Source organism: Arvicola amphibius, chromosome 9 (genome assembly GCF_903992535.2).
Source record: "Arvicola amphibius chromosome 9, mArvAmp1.2, whole genome shotgun sequence".
Lineage (NCBI taxonomy): Eukaryota > Metazoa > Chordata > Mammalia > Rodentia > Cricetidae > Arvicola > Arvicola amphibius.
This window is the reverse complement of record NC_052055.2, coordinates 62501511-62513804: the sequence shown is the minus strand read 5'-3', so window position 1 is coordinate 62513804 and position 12294 is coordinate 62501511. Positions and strand designations below refer to the sequence as shown.

The 12294-nt window shown below is 50.3% G+C and overlaps 1 protein-coding gene across 1 annotated transcript; it reads left to right on the top strand.

The window, feature by feature from the left end:
* Window positions 1-2605: 2605 nt before the first annotated feature.
* Window positions 2606-3796, top strand: Gpr84 (G protein-coupled receptor 84). Its single transcript, XM_038342064.2, has one exon. The coding sequence runs from the start codon at window positions 2606-2608 to the stop codon at window positions 3794-3796; it is 1191 nt and encodes a 396-aa protein (XP_038197992.2).
* Window positions 3797-12294: the final 8498 nt, after the last annotated feature.

The window sequence follows — 12294 nt, the reverse complement described above, 5'->3', positions numbered from 1 at the left end:
ACAAAACCGAAGTCATCATTTGTTTGTTTGTGAAACTAAGTCTCTGTTCCCTTCCTGACCTTAAAATGCCAGGAAGCCTACTACTTCTAACTCATTAGAGCTGGGATTGCAAGCAGGAATCAACAATCTGGTTTTACTTAAGCATCTATGGTTTTATTTTGTTTTGGTATGGTTTTATGAGACAGGGTTTTTCTATGTAGCCCTGGCTGTCCTGAAACTCATTACATAGACCAGGCTATCCTTGAACTCAGAGATCCACCTGCCTCTGACTCCTGAGTGTTGTACCTCCTGAGTGTTGTACCTCCTGAGTGTTGTACCTCCTCAGTGTTGTACCTCCTGAGTGTTGTACCTCCTGAGTGTTGTACCTCCTGAGTGTTGTACCTCCTGAGTGTTGTACCATACCAAAACAAAATAAAACCATAGATGCTTAAGTAAAACCAGGTTGTTGATTCCTGCTTGCAATCCCAGCTCTAATGAGTTAGAAGTAGTAGGCTTCCTGGCATTTTAAGGTCAGGAAGGGAACAGAGACTTAGTTTCACAAACAAACAAATGATGACTTCGGTTTTGTGTTGGTAGGCAGATCTCTGTGAGTTCAAGGCAAACCTGGTCTAGAAGAGCTAGTTCCAGGACAGGTTACAAAGCTACAGAGAAACCCTGTCTCAAAAAATAAAAAAAGGAAACTTACTTTATTTTTTTTAAGATTTATTTATTATGTATACAGTATTCTACCTGCCTGCCAGAAAAGAATACCAGATCTCATTATAGATGGTTGTGAGTCACCATCTGCTTGCTGGGGATTGAACTCAGGACCTCTTGAAGAGCAGCCAGTGCTCTTAACCACTGTGCCATCTCTCCAGCCCTCTAAATTTACTTTTTATTTGGAGATAAATTCTCATTCACTAAAATTACCAAGACTGGCCTAGAACTCACTGTGTAACTCTGGCATGTCTTGAGATCCTCTTGAGAAACAGTGATTGTTAGCCTGCACCACCAGCTCCTGCTCCCACCTTTAATTCCACCAGCACTTGGGAGGCGGAGGCAAGTGGATATCTGTGAGTTCCAAGCCAGCCTGATCTATATAGTGAGCTCCAGATCAGCCAAGGCTACATAATTTATTTATGTGTGTGTTTGTGGGTGCAAATATCCCACAGAACTTGTACGGAAGTTGGAGAACGGTTTACAGGAGTTGAGTCTCTATTTCTGTCATGCAGGTCCTAGAACACAACTCAGGCCATGGCAAGGCTTTATGGGCTGAGCTCCCTGTCCAGTCCTAAACCTGTATCTTTTTATCTGACTCCACTTCTCAGATGTGCTGAAGTCCTTGGGACCCTCTATGTAAACCATCTCCAGACCATGAAGAGAAGAAAGGACGTGCTATTGCAAACAAACCGAAGCTCTCTGCGTTTTAAACTCAATGTTTCTACCATTGCTTCTAGAACATGCTCTTGGCTTCTGACCTCTTGAGAAGTGGCCCAGTCAGGTGTGGTAGCTCATGCCTATACTCACAGTGCTCAAGTGGCTGAAGCAGGGGAATTTCTATGAGTTCTAGGGCAGACTGGGATAATGAGTCAGACCCTGTCTCAAACAAACAAAAACAGAAGTGGTCTGGCGGATCTGACATTGTCTCCCCACTCAACAGTTCTCAGCACTGACCTTAGAGAGGTCCTGCCTCACAGAGAGGACGGAAACATCATTTGGGTTTCCGGAAGCACAAAGGGAAGAATGAAACAACTCTGGAGTAAGTTACAGGGGATTTCAACAGAGAAGCTCGGACTTTAGTAGCCAAGATAAAATTAGTAGGACTGGCTGGAGGTGGGGGAGGAAGTGGCTAAGGTTGGGTAACTAGGGAGTTTCTTATTCTTTCGGTCTAACATGGTAGAAGCATTATATGTCCAGTTGGTAGCCTGGTTACTTCCCAGAAAGAGTGGAAGTCTGACTGCCCCAAGAAAGGCCTGCAATTTAAGTGAGCTGGACTTTGTTTACTGAAGACAGGTGTGAACACTAGGAACCTCAGGTGAGCATGTCATGTGTGTGTGTGTTTGTGTGTGTGTTATACAGTCTTACTTAGTCCTCTCATTTTCCAGGTAGTTACAATCAGAACATTTGCGGTCAGGAGAATAGTGGTACAGACCTGAGGCCAGAGAACCACTGTGAGTTGAGGCAGCCTGAGTTACATAACAATACAATCAAAGAACAAAAGGAAAGAAAGATCAATGCTCACTTGTGCAGAGGGAGGAGCAGAGGACAAGGGACTCCTAATAGTTGTTCAGGAAGGGAGAAGGAATTAGGGGCAGAGGATGCCAGGTTTATGGGGAGCATTCTACGCATCCTGAAGGGGTCTGGGATTGGGAGAAACAGAGAATTAACACGTGTCCAGAAGAGACATTTGATAAGAATTTAGGAAAGTCTAAGAATGTGAAAGAAAGGTCAGAGAGAGCCTAAGGAGAGAGCTGGGAACTTTGAGATGAGGTGGCATGAGAAAGGCTTTTCCAGAACGGTGAATTCAAGTGAAATCTAGGAGCAGAACAGGTGTGAGGGGACAAAGCTGTTCATTCGAGGCAAGACAAACACCAAGTTCTCATTCCATCTCCCTTCAGCCTCCACCATGTGGAACACCTCGGATACCAACTTCTCCTGTTACCACAAGTCCGTGCTGGGCTATCGTTACTTTGCTGTTATCTGGGGCGTGGTAGTGGCTGTGACAGGCACCGTGGGCAATGTGCTCACCCTGCTGGCATTGGCTATTCGTCCTAAGCTCCGAACCCGCTTCAACCTACTCATTGCCAACCTCACCCTGGCTGATCTACTCTACTGCACGCTCCTGCAGCCTTTCTCCGTAGACACGTACCTCCACCTCCATTGGCGCACTGGAGCCATCTTCTGCAGAATATTCGGGCTCCTCCTCTTTACTTCCAATTCTGTCTCCATTCTCACCCTCTGTCTCATTGCTCTAGGACGCTACCTCCTTATAGCCCACCCTAAGCTCTTTCCCCAAGTTTTCAGCACCACGGGGATCGTGCTGGCCTTGGTGGGCAGCTGGATTGTAGGGGTGGCAAGCTTTGCCCCACTCTGGCATGTGTTTATCCTGGTGCCAGTGGTCTGCACCTGCAGCTTTGACCGCGTGCGAGGCCGGCCTTACACCACCATCCTCATGGGCATCTTCTTTGTGCTTGGGCTCAGCAGTGTGGGCGTCTTCTACTGCCTCATCCACCGCCAAGTGAAGCGTGCTGCTCGAGCGCTAGACCAATACAGGCTGCAGCGGGCCAGCATCCGCTCTCACCAAGTGGCTGGCACAGATGAGGCCATGCCTGGCCACTTCCGGGAGCTAGACAGCGGGCTTGCCTCAAAAGGGCCCAGTGAGGGGATTTCATCTGTGTCAGTCAGTGCTTCGACCACGCAGACCTTGGAAGGTGACCCTTCAGAAGCAGGGGACCAAGGCACCAGAAAGACAACCCAGCATATTGTAGAGAGAGGCCTTCCTGAAGCACATCACAGGGCCCGGGAAATTGCAGGAGAGCGCAGAGCCCCGGATGCCCCACCGGAATTCGGAAAGGTGACTCGCATGTGCTTCGCGGTGTTCCTCAGCTTCGTCTTCAGCTACATCCCCTTCTTGCTGCTCAACATTTTGGACGCCAGGGGCCGCGCTCCGCGGTTAGTGCACATGGTGGCTGCCAACCTCACCTGGCTCAACAGCTGCACCAACCCGGTACTCTACGCAGCCATGAACCGCCAGTTCCGCCACGCATATGGCTTCATCCTGAAACGCGGGCCACAGAGTTTCCGTCGGTTCCGTTAGAGCTGGTAGTTCATTCATCAGGCCAGCCCAGCATCAAGAGTAGCCTGCAAGATAGGAGCCCTTCGATCCTTGGACATTTTCACAGATAACCTCATTGGTGTTTGGGTACACCCCTTTCCATCCAGGAATCAATATGTCAGTCCTGCGTTACCCAAGGTCAAGTATTAATAAATGCATCACACTTCCCTACTCTGCACATGTTTGTGGGCGAATGCGTGTGTGTGTGTGTGTGTGTGTGTGTGTGTGTGTGCTGTCTTTCCTGGTCTCTTTCCACCTTTTTTTTTTTCCAAGACAAAGTTTCTCTGTAGCTTTGGAGCCTGTCCTGGAACTAGCTCTTGTAGACCAGGCTGGCCTCGAACTCAGAGATCCGCCTGCCTCTGCTTCCCGAGTGCTGGGATTAAAGGCGTGCGCCACCACCGCCCGGCCTTGATGACCAATTTCTTGAGTTTTTTTTTTGTATATTTTGGAGATCAGACATCTGTCTGATATGGGGTTAGTGAAGATCTTTTCCCATTCTGTAGGCTGTCGTTTTGTCTTGTTGACCGTGTCCTTTGCTTTACAGAAACTTTTCAGTTTCAGGATGTCCCATTTATTAACTGTTTCTCTCAGTGTCTGTGCTGCTGGCATTCTATTTAGGAAGTGTTCCAATGTGTTCAAGTGTACTTCCCACTTTCTCTTCTATAAGAAAGTCTTTGATCCGTTTGGACTTGAATTTTGTGCATGGTGATAGATATGAGTCTATTTTCATTCTTCTACATGTTGATATCCAGTTATGCCAGCACCACTTGTTAAATATGCTTTCTTTTTTCCATTTGATATTTTTTTGCTTCTTTGTCAAAAATCAGGTGGATTGATATCTGGGTCTTCTATTCTGTTCCATTGGTCCTTCTGTCTGTTCTTATGCCAATACCAGGCTGTTTTCAGTACTGTAGCTCTGTAGTAGAGTTTAAAGTCAGGGATTGTGATGCCTCCAGAAGTTCTTTTATTGCCAAGGATTGTTTTGGCTATCCTGGGTTTTTTGCTTTTCCATATGAAGTTGAGTACCGTTCTTTCGAGGTCTTTGAAGAATTTTGCTGGGATTTTGATGGGCATTGCATTGAATCTGTGCCTGGCTTAGTTTTTACAACAGTGTTTCTCACTGAACATGCAGCTCAGAAATTTGGCTAGATTGGTGATCCAGCAAGCTCCAGATATCCTCCTGACATGGCCTCCCCAGAGCTGGGATTACAAACATACATATCCATGCCCAACTTTTACAAGTGTGCTAGAGTCCCAAACACAGGTCCCCATGTGTGTATAGAAAGCCCTTCACTGCCCAGCCCACCTCTCTAGCTGCGCATTGCACGCTTTTAACGCCCAGGAATGTTTATGTGGGAAAAAAAAGATCTAAGTCAGCATCAGAACTGAAACCTAGTAGTTAAGGCTTTGGGGTGACCTGTGTTAGAGCAATGTAGAAAGCAGCTGTCCAGGTACAGACACAGTCTGTGACTGACAGGGTTCCAGGTTGCAGCACATGTATGGTACTTGGAGAGATTTAGCTTTCTTTCCCTTTTTCCCCCTTTGAGCAGTCTTGCTATGTAACCCAAGTTGCCCTCAAAGTCGAGACAGTCCTGCATTAAACACAGCACACTTATAGGTGTGTATCTCTTTCCTTAATAAAACTGCCCCTACCATTCATCACTGCAGCCAGGATACACACCCAGGCCAGGAGGTTTATTCAACACTACAGGTTATATCCCTTCAATGAATCCTGTTCATTGTGTCCCAAGCAAGGAAACAGTCAAGGTGGAGACTGTGCTCTGGGAAAATGGAACCGAGCTTAGTGGGTGGCAGCTGTACAGCTGTACATGGGAGGCTCTCTTTCTCTGATCTTCCTGTCCATGCTGAAGAAAGTCCGTAGAAACTGCTGGAGGGCACATCCCCGTCTTCCCCAAGCATCTTCCATTCTGTAAACCTCCTTGAAATATAATGTCCACCAGATGGCGCTGGATCTCTGTGCTTCCTTTCTAACTTCCGGTTGAGTATTGAAAGTACCAGCAAGATCACTGACCAAGGGTGGAGGAATTTGCATCTACACACACACACACACACACACACACACACACACACACACCCCACCACCACCACCACCACCACCACCACCACCACCACCACCAAACTTGGCAAGGAAAATGAAGAATGAGGATTTTTGCGGTTTTTGTTTGTTTTGTTTTTCAAGACAGGGTTTTTCTGGCTGTCCTGGAACTCACAGGCTGACTTCAAACTCACAGAGACCTACCTGACTCTGCCTCCAAAGTGCTAGGATTAAAGGCGTGTGCCAATACTGCCCAGCTCGATTTTGCTTTTTGATAAAGGGTCTCACCATGTAACCATCTCATGGCCCTCCAGCCTCAACGTTTTAGAGGCATGTAACCTCGCTGAGATCATTATTTTTCTTTTCTTTTTTTTGAAACATGGTGTCACTATGTAGCTGAGGCTGGCCTTGAATACCTGATCCTCCTGCCTCAGACTCTGGAAGGTGGGAATTTCATGTGTCAGTCACTATGCTCAACTCCTAGAGCCTTCATCCTTCTCTAAGGTGGGACAGGGTAAGGTACTGGGTGAGCACCGGGAGAGTACTGGGGATGGAATGTTGGTTGGGTTGACAAGATAACCCTCCACTGTTTTGAGACAAGAAAAATTTTAAGTATTGAAATAAGAATAGAAAGATAACCCCCACACACACCTCGGAAGGACTAATCCAGAGCCTGTGTTTCTAGATGTTCTCCACAGTCTACTGAGACAGGGTGCAGACAGATGCCTGGGCCTGTGGAGCTGAGACCCGGCCAAGGACCTGAGTGACAGCTTCACGAACTCGAGACCTCTGGGTCACTGTACGCTTCAGGTTTCATGATCTGTAGAAAACTGAGAGTAGGGGGTACTCTCTGTAGAGCTAAACCATGCAGCGATATTTCATGGAAGCATAAAATTCCCATGACGAGATCTATTATACTTTCTTACAAAGGGGAAAACAAACACCAACAGGTTAATTTGTTCAAAGTCAAAGGGCTAATAAGTGCTGAACTGTGGTTTGAGGGCAAAGTGTAACCAGAGCTGTTGCCAGCATTAAGGACTAACCACTACAGAGAACAGCTGCTTTGTTGAAGCTAGATCCAGGGACCAGGCAAACTCTAAAAGTTCTTCCTGCTCAGCCCTTCCAGAATTCTGAGGGTTTGGTCTACAAAGGCTAGTTCCAGGACAGGCTTCAAAGCTACAGAGAAACCCTGTCTTGAAAAAAAAACAAAACAAAACAACAACCAAGATTCTGAAGGTTGACAACTCTCTGAAGGCTTGTAAAAGGGTTCACTTTTCACATTCAATTCAAAAGCTTCCTCAAAGTAGAAGAGAGCAACCATAGAGACTGCTGTTAGACTTCAGAGTGACTTCCTAATCTTCGATTGCTGGGGGGTTTGGGAGAGGGGAAGATTCAGAGGACTCAAAGTCTGAAGACCAAAGGACTGAAATTTAGCAAGGGAACTAGCAGCTGTTTCACCCTTGGGGGGCCCTCTGCAATCATCTCCTCCCTTCCTAATTTCAATAAAGGCTGGGTTAGGAGAAAGAGAACAGAAAACAAGGCTTTCCTGAGGGTTTTCTCTTGGAGCACTCTTCGGATGAGAAGTCAGTGCCTGGAACCCCCCACTTCTATCTGTCAACCTCCCGCGCGAGGCGCTGTCGTGGCCTCTCTTTGTCCCTCTCCATCTGGGCGTCTCTCGGACAGACTGCAGTTTCAGGCCCGCCCGCGCCCGCGCCCGGCCTTCCGTCCCCGCCTCGCGCCTCCCCCACGGCCCCGCCCGCCTGCTCTCGCTCGCGCGCACACACTCTCTCTCCTTCGCTGTCTCTCGCAGGCAGATTTATGGTCAGCCCAGAGACTCTCATTGGCCGAGCGCTGACAGCACTTGATTTAACGCCACCTCTCATTGGCTGTTCTTGACAGGTCGATTTACGAGTCGCGTTACCATTGGCCCAGCGGCCTCGGCCCTGATTTACAGCTTGGTGGGAGCCGAGGGGGGTGGGGCGCGCCTGGGAGCGAGGCCGCGCGCCCCTCCCCGCGTCCTCGCGTGCCCGCCGCGCGTCCCCGCCGCGCCTCTTCGCAAGCGGCTCGGCGAGGTACGACAGCCGCTGGAAACCGGCGGGCCCGAGGTCGGCGGCGCGCAGCCCTGGGAGCTCTGTCGCGTTTGTTGCGTGGGACCCCTCCCACCCACCTCCTAGATTTACGAGCTCAGGCTCGGCCTTCAGGAATTAGGAATATTTATGCTTCTTTGGGAGTGAGGTTTGGAGGGTGATAAATAAGGGGCCGCTGGGGTGCGATGGGGGTTCCTATTTCGGACACGGCCATTTTGCCAAGGACCCCCATCAGCGGCTCCCTCTAATCTCAAGCCAGAGGGAGCTCCGGGGCTGTGGGTGGTGGGCTTTCAATACCTGCAAAAGAGAATGGTTCGGCCCTTGAGAGCCCCCGCCGATGCCTGCTGAATTTTGCAACTTATAGGATGGAAGGCAGATCAGGGAGGAACTTTGTGAGCATACTGTCGTTCTTGAAAGCCCTGGTGGGCAATTACAGCCTTTCTGCAGAAGACCGGGAGAAGTCTGCCGTTACTTAACCTCTAAACTCAGTTGCCGAGGAATGAATGGGGGAGAGGAGCTAGCAAGCAGGTTTCTCGGGGTAGACATCTCCCTCACAGAAAAGGGATTTGAAATCTCCCACCGAGCCCACATCCTGGATCCTTGGGAAAGGAGGCTAGGAATGTGGCGCCCAACGCATCTCCTAGGAGCCTCCGTCCCCAACCTATCCACCCCCATTGCTAGCTGAGAATTAAAAACACTCCTCGCCCTGGGCCTCCAGGAAATGGCAGGGGGTGGGGTGGAGTGGGGTGGATCTGCCTAAGGATCCACATGCTTTCTCCAGTCCTCAACCCCTGGCAGCATCTTGGCTCTAGGCGTGGGGAGGTAGCAGACAAAGGATAGGGGCCATGACATAAGGGGGGTCTACAGAGAACTGGGGAAGTCACCCTGTCCCCACCATGACCCGGGTAACATTGGCTTCAGCAAGGATGGCCACAGCATATGTATGTATGTGTGTGTGTGTGTGTGTGTGTGTGTGTATGCACAAACACCAACTTGCTGCCCCCGCCTTCCCGCAGTGAGATGGGGGAAAGAGAAGGGTCTAGACTGGCCCTTTAAGAGTCACTTAGGGTCAGAAAACCTGGCCTGCAGAGAGAGGAAGGAGCTGATGTCAGAAGACGGATGGGCAGCAAGATGGGGATTGATGCTAATGGGGGAGTTAAAGCTAAGTACCCAGACACTCAGAGGGCAAAACTGCAGATCTGTCTTCCTTATGCTCACCTCCCCCCAACACCAAGGTTGTAAATCTGCCTCCTCGATGGAGGGAAGTGGGGGGGGGGTAAGAAAAAAGACAGGATCTCCTCTCCTTTTTCCTGCCCCCTCCCAATTCTTTTGTTTTCTCCCATTCCATTACCCTTTCCAGTAAAATTTCCAACTTCTAGCTTTTCATCAGAAATAGAGACAATGATTGCTCCTTACAGAGGAGCTGGAGAGTGGATCTCATCAGCTCTGGGTAGAAATGGGTTGCTGGGACTGAGGTGAAGCTCAGTGTCCTTCCTTCGAGTTTACTCTAGTGTCTGTGAGGCAGGAAGCAGGGTGTTGGATCCCAGGAGCACCAAGATTTTGGAGGGGTCTCCATGGGGAAAGCTAAGAATCTACCCACAGAAGATCCACAGTCTGGATTCTCAGAACCCCTGGTCACAATAGCCTCTCCTCCATACATCCTATCTGCTGAGGAGACAATCCAAGGCTGACGGATGCTAAAGGCAGCTTTCTCTGTGTGCCATGAGAGGGAGGAACCCCAGGAGACAGAGATGGTAAGCCCTGAGCAGCCCTGCTGCCTTATCTTCAGCTGGAACCATGCCTCCTGTCTCCTACTTCCCTTCCTGCTGGTGACCTGACAGGCCTACTATGTGAGGGCCCTCTGTAAATTAGAAAGCAGTCCTCTCTGTACCACATCTGGCAGCCTCCTCCCTGATATTCCTAGCCCAAGAAACAACTAGAGGCCTGGTTGCCTCTGGTTTCCAGTCCTACTCAGTACCCATGAGAGAAGGACCCTGTGACAGGAGTCTCATCTGTTTCCCTCTCAAATTTTCCTTTAGAGGCCAAAAAATGCCTCAGGGGCATCTTCTCTGTTTTCAGAGAAAAGGAAGCGAGCAAGGTTGAGTAGGAAACTAGGGGTTATGGGCAGGAGCCAGAAAAAGCCTAGGCTTCAGCCTTTTCTAACAGCCCAGTGTCCCCTCCCATCGCAGGGAGGTCAGTCCTTGCCTTCAGCCCGGCTCTGACTGCTTCTCTACATGGTAATAAATCCTGTCTTTGTCTCCCCTTTGACCCAGGCTCCAGAGTCTGGGGGAGGGATTGCTGCAGAGGAGGGGACAGACAAGAAGAGTGGGAAGAGGAGATGGACAGGAGCGGCTGGTGGGCAGCCATGGAGTGTGCAGTGAGGGGATGGGACCTTTTGATTGTTCTGTGGGTCCTGAACATTCCAGCGGGATTGCATTCTAAGTGAGAAGGTGGGGGTTCCTGCAAAGATGTGGAAGTACCTTCAGAATGGTCCCTGGAGCATCAAGAATACTGGGACATGGTGTGAGGAGCCTCAAAGAGAGAGGCTGCTGAAAGGATAATATTGTGGACACCATCCTTTTCAGCACCTCAGGCCCCCACATACATGTGTCATGTGCACATGTGCACACACATGATTTATGACCTGCCAGCATAAAGCAGCCCAGTAGAGCCAGCTTGCCTTCTTCTGGCCCCTCCCCGCAGCCTTTTTGAGCTGTCTTCCGTCTCCACCTCCATTCTTTCTCTGCTCTAGCCCTGCCTGCCTTCTTTGTATGGATTTCTCTCCCAGATTCCCGCTTTCACTTCTTTTTCCTTCTTAAGCCCCTCTTCCCCTCCCCAGCCCCTGACGCTGTCATCCTCCTGCCTCAGTTCCACCATGAACCCTGTTGCAACCCTACAGAGAACTTTGGGTGTCAGGTTACAAGGATGGCCGGGAGGAAAGGGAGGAAAACAGACTACATGGGTCCCAGCTTTAGTGGATGCTAGCGGGCTCTGCTCTGGCCAGGAAGTGGTAGAGCCAGGGTGCCTGGGAGGTAAGCAGAGAGAAGGAGGAGAGCTGAGCAGGACCTAGGGAGACCCAGGAAGACATAGGGAGAGGACACCAAAAGGGAAACACTAAAGAAGGTGGACCTGTGGGCTTATATGAAACACAGATGGAGATACGAGGCCTGGAGACCCAGCCAGAGATGTGGAACTTCAAAGTCCACAACACAGCCCAGTCATGGTCTTTGGTCTACCTAGGAACTTCTCAAGCGGCCTCAGTCCTCTGCATCTAGCTCTGGAATACAGGCTCCATTCTGTTAGCCTACTCCGTCCCCATCCTCCCCTGCTGAGAATGACATCAGCTCTGGCTGACACAGTCCTCAGTCCTGCTGCTGATTTCTATCCCAGGGTGTAGCAAGGGTGTCACCCTTTACCGACCCATTCCTTTTTCAGGCAGAGAGGGAGCCAGAGCTCCCCCAGCCCAGGGCCCTGCAGTCTTAGTGGGAGGAGGCTTTCTGGCCTTGGTGGGAAGAGGGGAGCATGGGCACCAGGCCTGAGAAGCCTGAAGGGGGCACTTGAGGAGGAGACTATGGCAGTAAATCACCCTGTGGGGGGCTCCCTCTGCCTGGGCTCGGTGGGGTGGGGGCAGCATGGGGAATCGCCACATCTGGCAGGCAGGTGTCTGGCACTGTTCAGACTGTAGTCTCTTTCCCAGCCAAAGGGGGAAAAGGGAGGAGGGCCTCCTAGAATTCCCTGGGGAAGGGGGAAAGGTTCACAAACAGGAGGGGGAGGCAAACCAGACAGTCCAGGCCCCTGCTGTGTCTGTTTTAGTCAATGCTAAGGACGGGTTTGTAGAGCCCCAAAAGGAAGTTGCTGGCCAGAGGACTGGGTAGGCAGGGGCATCATAGCCCCCACCCCCACTCCCACCCCGCGGCCCTCTACCTTCCAGTACAGGGACCACACCGGGACGGTCCAGTACATCACTTTCTGTCTGCTTAGGGGCATCTTGGACCCAGGTACTTCACAGATGCAGAGCCCAAGTTCCAGGTTTTCATAGAGGAGGAAGGAATGTTCAATCCACTGGCTTCATGCCTGCAGAGGGTCTTCCCATTCTGCCTCCTTCCTCCTTCCCTTAGCCTCCACGGTCCAGGTTTGCAGGACCATGTCAGAACAGTAGAGGTACTGAGGAGATCCTTCGAATCTCAGTGGAGAGGAGGAGTCCCCACACTGCCCCCTCCTTAAAATCCTGCAGAGGAAGGGGGAAAGAAAACCAAAGCATTCTCCTGTCACCGCAGCAACCATAAAACCCCCAGCTAAATCCATCTTGTGAGCTCACCGCCATTAAGATGCAGGGC

Coding starts and splice junctions, on each gene's coding strand:
- Gpr84 (XM_038342064.2), top strand. CDS start 2,606: ATGTGGAACACCTCGGATACCAACTTCTCCTGTTACCACAAGTCCGTG.